At 33.6% G+C, this 8,518-nt stretch overlaps 1 protein-coding gene across 1 annotated transcript in view; it reads left to right on the forward strand.

The window, feature by feature from the left end:
* Window positions 1-228: 228 nt before the first annotated feature.
* The window catches only part of LOC106869786 (S-crystallin 4-like), a 20,105-nt gene continuing 11,815 nt past the window's right edge, over window positions 229-8,518 (forward strand). The window contains exons 1-4 of the mRNA XM_014915645.3: window positions 229-1,075; window positions 2,831-2,926; window positions 5,044-5,159; window positions 7,271-7,315. Coding sequence (XP_014771131.2) covers window positions 943-1,075; window positions 2,831-2,926; window positions 5,044-5,159; window positions 7,271-7,315 — 390 coding nt within the window. The 5' untranslated portion in view covers window positions 229-942. The remainder of the gene's footprint in view (window positions 1,076-2,830; window positions 2,927-5,043; window positions 5,160-7,270; window positions 7,316-8,518) is intronic.

The raw sequence follows: 8,518 nt of genomic DNA on the forward strand, positions 1-8,518 counted from the left end.
ATATATATATATATATATACATATATATATATATATATATATATATATATATATATATATATATATATATATATATATATATATATATATATATATATATATATATATATATATATATATATATACGTATATATGTGTTGTGCGGGTCTGTGTATAACCATACATACTTACGAACGTAAGTATATATATGTATATATATATATATATATATATATATAAAAACACACAGACGCATATAATGTGTCAGTATGTTGGGGTGAGGAGAGGACGACGGGGTTGTCGCAAAAGAAAAAGAAACTTAATAAGATTGTAAAACTAAACAAAAAAAAAGCAAAACGGGAAGTGTGAATGACTGTAATGTCTAAAAGTAAAAATACAATAAAAAGCAAATGCGAAAAACAAAAGAACAAAACTCTTTATTCAATAACAATGCCAACATTAAAACTAAATGCAGCTCCACCAACAACAGCAAAAACGAAAACTAAATATCACATACCTCCTTCCCATTCGCTTTCCCTTTGTTTACTAAAAGAATCAGCACTGTTGCATTCATTCATGTATATTGGAACGTAGGTGTAAAGATTTGAATGGTCATTTGGGAAAGCAAACACTTGCATGTTGTACCACGGTCAGAGTGAGAAGGAGAGCAAATAGGGAGAAGAAAATTAAAAAGAAAAACAAGCGAGCGAAATAGTAGAGAGAAAAAGTAGACAGATAGATATAGTAGACATAGAGCGAAAGAAGAGGGAGTAAGAAATACAAAGAGTTTGGTTGATACATAGATAGATTGATAGATATATAGATAGGCAGATAGACACAGAGCCATATAGGCGAATAGATAGATAGATAGATAGATAGATAGATAGATAGATAGATAGATAGAGAGAGAGAGAGAGAGAGAGATATCAAGAGGTTTTAAGAGATAAACGGAACACGATTACGATGCAGGAATATACTTTACATTATTTCAATAGGCGCGGCCGAGCTGAAATATGTCGTCTGCTTTTTGCACTGGCAGATATTCCGTACATCGATAAACGTATCGACTTTTCCAAATGGGATAGCATGAAAAACAGTAAGTAGATAATATTCTTACAATCTTTATACAATATGCTATTTCTTCCTTGAATATTTCCTTCTTTTCATGTTTTTTTTTTTATATACCACCTAATAAATTTCCTTTTAGAAATATGTATGTATGCATGTATGTATGTATGTGTATGTGTGTGTATAGATGCATACTTACATGCATACAAACGTACATACATACATACATACATACATACCTTTTTATATTTTTTATATTTGTATCAGTCATTTCACTAAGCTGTGGCCCCGCCTTCAAAGGTTTTAGTCGAACAAATCGACGTCAGGACATCATTTTTAAGTCTAGTACTAGACTTAAAAATGAAGACTTAAATCGGTCTCTATTGTCGAACTAGCGACATAAATATACCAAGACTGGTTGTCAAACAGGGGTGGGGACAAACACAAGCACAAAGACACGTGCAAACATAGAGGTATACGTAGATATATACGACGGCTTTTTTTCAGTCTCTGTCTACCAAATCCATTGACAAGGCTATGGTAGAAGACACTTGCCTAAGGTGCCACGCATTTAAACTGAAGCTGGAACCATGTCGTTGGGAAGTAAGCCAGTTGGGAAACAAGCCACGCCTAAGCCTGTATATATAGATAAATATATATATATATATATATATATATATATATATATATATATATATATATATATATATATATATATATATATATATATATATATACATACATACATACATACATATATATATATATATGTATATATATATATATATATATATATATATATATATATATATATATATATATATATATATATGCATACACAACACGCAAACAGACACGCGCTCGCACGCACACACGCACACACACACACACACACACACACACGCACACACACACACGCAAACACACACACTCACACACGCACATCATATCTCCTCTATTATTAAATCGTTTTCTCCGAAAAACTGTTTTTGCTTGGGACCAATCAGGTGAAAACTGGATATGTTTTATTCCGGTTTTGACCCTTGGATTGGGCCTTCGTTTCCAGATCATAAAGACACGGCCACGTTTAATGTAGGACGTAGTGTTTAAGATTTAGGATTGCGTGGTCTTAATTCTTTGTATAAACCACACACACAGACACACACATACACAACACACACACACACACACACATATATATATATATGCATATATGTCATATGTGAGTGTGTGTGTGTGTGTGTACATGTATGTTTAAATGGACATAGATATATACATACACATAAGTACATATATATATATATATATATATATATATATATATATATATATATACGTATGTATTTATACATACATATATATATAAACACACACACACATACACACACACACACACACACACACACACACACGTATATCCACTTATGGATGTTTGTGTGAGGAATTCTATGTATCACACCCTGGTTGGAAACTGGTATTAAATTGTTTAAATCCCTGTAAACGAGCGGCCCAGCCAAGGATCCCAATACAAATCATAATAGCAGTAGCTTTGCTCGACAAATCTCTTCTTTCCAACATGGCCGCATTTCCATTGCTGTAAAACAATAAAATATATAACAAAAAAAAACCATGGAATAAGCTACTGCTAATATTTATTCCTCCCGATTGATAAATTATCGGACAAGTCAAGCATTAGAGCCGATATAATCGGCTACATGATCGCCCACACAGAAATTGTGGCTTTGCAGATATATAAGAAAGAATCAATATTCCTATATTTCAGAAATGCCATGTTGTATGCTGCCGATTCTCGAGATTGATCGTAAAATTCAGGTTCCACAAAGTATGACAATTTCAAGATATTTAGCAAACGAATTCGGTAAGTATCAATCGTGTTATGTATAAATATATATCGAATAGTGTTGATATATTTTCGATTATTCTTGATTAATAATATTTGATTAATTATTAATCTTTATAGTTTATAATATCGTTAAAGTTTTTTTTAAATCAAAACTTTGTATATATATATAAAGTTTAATCTTTTATTCTTAATAATTTTTTCTTTCCTAATTTTTTCATTCATATTTTTTATTATTACGTTTGTAGAAATAAATAATCTTGTATTTTTCTATTATTCAATTGGTCTTTAATTATAATTAAATAAACGTCTTTAGCTTTAAATAGTATAGCTTTAACTATTACACCGGTTAAATATGTACTAATTTTATCTTCATTATTATTTTAAACTTAAACTTCGTTCAACTTGTATTTAAAACAATGATAATTTAAAACAATGATAATTTATGTAAGATGTTTTTTGTATATAATATACATGTTATTATAATGGATGAAGGGATGATTATTGAATGGTTATTATTTTGATATTATGATATTTTTTAAATAATTTTTCTATCTTTATATAATAAGTATTTCATATTAATTCATTTGGTACTTATTATTGGTTGAGATATATATCTAATTATTGTTCTACTTACGATCTGACGAGTAGCTATATCTTTGAATAGAATTTATTTTCGATAATTTCAATTAATTTTAATCGATTTAAATTTGAAAATTGGTTATGAAACACGTGTAATCTTTTTATTATATTTATCTTTTGATATTTACTTTACTTTATATTATACTCATTTATTGTGCTTTTAATTATTATTTTTTCTATATGTGATAGTGGATTTTCATCGATGAGTTCTTGAAAATTGATTATTTTCCCTAAAACTATATATATTTTATATATACTTTATCTATAAGGCTCAATTTAATTTTAATTTTTTATAAATTGATTTTAATTGAGTTTTTTACCTGTAATTTTGGATTTTGTCCCTAATATTATTATTATTATTATTATTATTATATATATATATATATATATATATATATATATATATATATATCCTTTTCCAAGTAAGTTTTATCCATATATGTGTGTATATATATATATATATATATATATATATATATATATGTATGTGTGTGTGTGTGTGTGTGTGTGTGTGTGTGTGTGTGTGTGTGTGTGTGTGTGTGTGTGTGTGTGTGTGTGTGTGTGTGTTGAGCCATCCCATCAATAAATGCTCCGGTTTTAGGATTGATGAAGGTATTATAATTTTGTATCTTATAATTTGTGAGAGGATTCAAACATGGTATTGCAGTTTAATGAATCATTTGTTAACTGTAAGTTATTCCACAATATTATTTCTACTGAAAAGAGGTAAGTTAGTTAGAATTCTAAGTGTGTGGAATTTTGAATGCTTTTGCCATAACTTCTGGCTGACCCAAACCTTGTCAGAGGATTGCGTACATGGAAACTGAATAAAGGTGCTGTTGTGAAAGAGAGGAGATTCTGATTCAGTTAATATTGAGCCTTAATTTCAATTCTCGGTTGAGCCGCGTTCCCACTTTCGACTACAGTCACAACCTACCATTTACTTTACCGTCTTTAAAAATGATTATTAAAAGTTAGTGGAGGCGCAATGGCCCAGTAGTTAGGGCAGCGGACTCGCGGTCGTAGGATCGCGCTTTCGATTCCCAGACCGGGCGTTGTGAGTGTTATTGAGCGAAAACACCTAAAGCTCCACGAGGCTCCGGCAGGGGATGGTGGCGATCCCTGCTGTACTCTTTCACCACAACTTCCTCTCACTCTTACTTCCTGTGTCTGTTGTGCCTGTGATTCAAAGGGTCAGCTTTGTCACACTGTGTCACGCTGAATCTCCCCCGAGAACTACGTTAAGGGTACACGTGTCTGTGGAGTGCTCAGCCACTTGCACTTTAATTTCACGAACAGGCTGTTCCGTTGATCGGATCAACTGGAACCCTTGTTGTCGTAACCGACGGAGTGCCAGCAAGATTAAAAGTTAGAAAATAATAACATTAGTGTTTTTGTATTGTTGCAGTTGTAATGACGTGTAACGGCGTCTCGAGTAATTTCGTTCCAATGAAATAAACTTTTATCTGGTGTTATTTTTGTGGCTTTTATAGGGTTCCATGGCAGTAACAATATCGAAAAGGCGAAAATTGAAAGCATCACGGATTGTTTATATGATGTGTTTGATAATTATATGAGGATGTTTTACGACAGAAATGGGCGAAAAGTGGTTAGTAAAGAAATAGAACTTTTCTCATTAATTTATAATTATGTGCAATAAGCATTTTACTAACTGGAAGCTAACTTCACGTTAGTTTCCTGTTCGTAGACTGTGCTATGCCAAAAGCAATGTTTGATTATATGCTTTTTTAAAATTCTAAGCAAATTGCTATTGGTTAACGTTTAACATATGCTGTAGAGTAGAACGATATTATTGTCACGTTACTATTTTAACAATCACTCCCTGTGGTATCAAGCAGAATATTTGCTGTAGCCCATCTTTTATACCAAGACAAAACAATGTACGTGATAACACTTCCGATCAATTAAGATCAGAAGCCACGAGAGCCACTGCCTGGTACTGCATCCGGGCATTTATTATTTGATTTTGCACATCTTCTAACGCCAGAGATGTACTACGGTGTAAGCTGTTTACTACCAGTGAACTAAGGTAACACCTTATTTTTCGAGCACCTTCCGGAATTTTCAAGCGGTTCCAGGCAGTGCTGTTTTCTGCAAGTGCTCCACACTTATTGCAGCCCCTGTTTGTTCCATGTACTTCTGAAGATTTTTGCTCACTGTTCTCAGGGCTCCGACAATTATTGGTACTACTACCATCTATTTCATCGACCACAGCTACTTAAACTCCCAAGCTAACCTGTCATATCTATCGACTTTTCTTTCTTCCTTATCGCATAACTTGTTCTCAGCTGGGCATGCTATATCTATGAACTAGCACAGTTTGCTTTCAATTAAAACTATTTCTGGCTTCCTATTCTCTACCTCATGGTCGCAGTGAATCATAAAATCCCACAGGATCTTTGCATTATCATTTTCGATGATGCCTTCGGGTTTGTGGTCGTACCAATGTTTTTGCTCTGTCAAGTCCATACCTATTGCAAAATGTCCAATGGATAAGCCTTGCTATATTGTCGTGGCGTCTCTTATAATTCCTTCTGGGCTAGTGGCGTACATTGGTTGGTAATATGCCATACAGTTTCACCGTTTTCTCCACAGATTCTGCACTTATCACTTTCTCTATTTTATGTAGTTTGTTCTTAGTGCTTGCTCTTGGGCAGCACAGATTAGAGCCTCCGTTTCCGGTTTTAAATCACTTTTAGTCATCTCAATCTGTCTTATCTTCAACATCCCTATAAAATTGTCCATGCATTCTTTTCTATACCCACTTATTTTCAGTTTCATTCGTTTTCACTTGCTTGTATAGTGCTTTATTTTTGCAATCTATCATCCTACGTAAGCCTGACCTTCTTACTTCTAATATTAACGGTTCTGTAGCAATTTTCACATACCAAGCTATGTTGTTTTCTTCTGCGCTAATGCTGCGTTCGCATCCAATAAGTCCTCTATCCCTCTTTTTCCTGGTACATACAGTCTGTCTGTGTCACTTTTTGGGTGGAGTGACCCATATCTAGTTAGCAACTTCCTTGTCTTTCTGTCTGAACTGTTTAGTTCGTCTACTGTCCTTGCCATTACCCCTGCTCCATATCTTATTCCGTCCGTTTAATTTCGACTTAAGTATCAGTCTGTCTGCGTAAGTACTCGACCTTAAATTTTTCTGTCATTTCTTTCCCCATTAATTTATCCATTTCCCAAATCCCCAAGTACTTATAGCCCATCTCTTCCATCTACTTCATAACCGCCCCCGCCGCTATCGTTACTCCGTCCTATTATTGTTATTATAATTATTATCATTATGATTATTATTATTTTTAATATCATTATTATTATTATTATTATTATTATTATTATTATTATTATTATTATTACTGAGTGAGAAAGCAGAGCATGCCATCAAAGTGACACTGGGGTAAATTATGATTACACGTCTGATAATGGTACAGCAGGCATATGCATCAAAAACAAATGTGCGCGACATGGTGTTCTTCTTCTTCTTCTTCTTCTTCTTCTTCTTCTTCTTCTTCTTCTTCTTCTTCTTCTTCTTCTTTTTCTTCTTCTTCTTCTTCTTCTTCTTCTTCTTCTTCTTCTTCTTCTTCTTCTTCTTCTTCTTCTTCTTCTTCTTCTTCTTCTTCTTCTTCTTCTTCTTCTTCTTCTTCTTATTATTATTATTATTATTATCGTTATAATTTTTTTTTTTTTCAGAAACGTTTTTCGACTGACATGAGAGGCAAATACACCGAAAATCAGGTTAGTTTTTTCTGCTTCTACTTACCTTTGCCGTTGTTTTATTTCTATCCTTCCACGTTAATAGATTAATATATCTTTTTTTTTTTTACTTCTTTTGGGGAGCGGTACCTACACAATCATCTAGTCGTGTAGATTGTTACTGTAGTCAAGGAGCTTAACTGTTATTTGGTTTAACAATCAGGCTGTAAATACGAATTACAGAGCAATACAACTGTACTAAATAATTGTACATATACTGTGATCATTAACATTGCATTGCACCGTATATGTCTTGCCTCGAGTCCTCCATTGAATGGTAGATCCGCCGTCGTCCTATACAGTGCGTTTGGGCAATTTTAGACTTGGGGGAGACCTTCCTCTTTAGACCTAACCCAATTAGATACTTCTGGAAAGAGAAAGAGAACAATCAGAAGAAAAGAGAGAGACGGAGAGAGTGAGAGAGAGGAAAAGAAGAAATGGCCCCAGAAGAAAATCGGTGTTATATTTATCAAGCTCATGCACATGAACGTCAAAGTTAACCTTTATGGAATTTCAAGCCGGAGCAATGAAAGCTGTTACAATTCTCGCAAAACAATGTTTTCAACGCATTAAAAATTCATCAATTGTTCTGCCCACCTATACATACTCTCTCTCTCTATATATATATATACAGACTTTGTTGCCTGAATTAACAATATTATTTATATATATGTGCGTGTGTGTGTGTGTGTGTGTGTGTGTGTGTGTGTGTGTGTGTGTGTGTGTGTGTGTGTGTGTATGAGGGGTGTATATACATATATGTATATTTATATATAATGCATTTTTATATTTTATATATAATCCTTTTTTTACATCCTTCTCTTCAAATACAACTACTTCGAAATCGACGGGAGTGACCATTGTAATACACAGGCACATGCACACACACACGCGCACACTCACACGCGAGCACACACTCCCCCTCCTCCCACACACATTGGGGTACCAAAATGTGATCTGTTCTCTGAGCGGCCAAATTTTTGACAATTTTTCTGAAGACAAAAATTCTATTCTCTTCACATTGGTTGTATAACTCTCACTTTCCTCTGCCCTCATACCTACACTGCCAATCCTCCCTCCACTCTTCTCTCTCTCTCTCTCTTCCTCTCTCACTCTTTCTCTCTTTATCTCTCTCTCCCCTCTCTCTCTCTCTCTTCCATGTCTCTCTGTACAAATATTCCTTCT

The sequence above is a fragment of the Octopus bimaculoides genome, chromosome 5 (genome assembly GCF_046866305.1).
Source record: "Octopus bimaculoides isolate indiv1 chromosome 5, ASM4686630v1, whole genome shotgun sequence".
NCBI classification, from domain to species: Eukaryota; Metazoa; Mollusca; class Cephalopoda; order Octopoda; family Octopodidae; genus Octopus; species Octopus bimaculoides.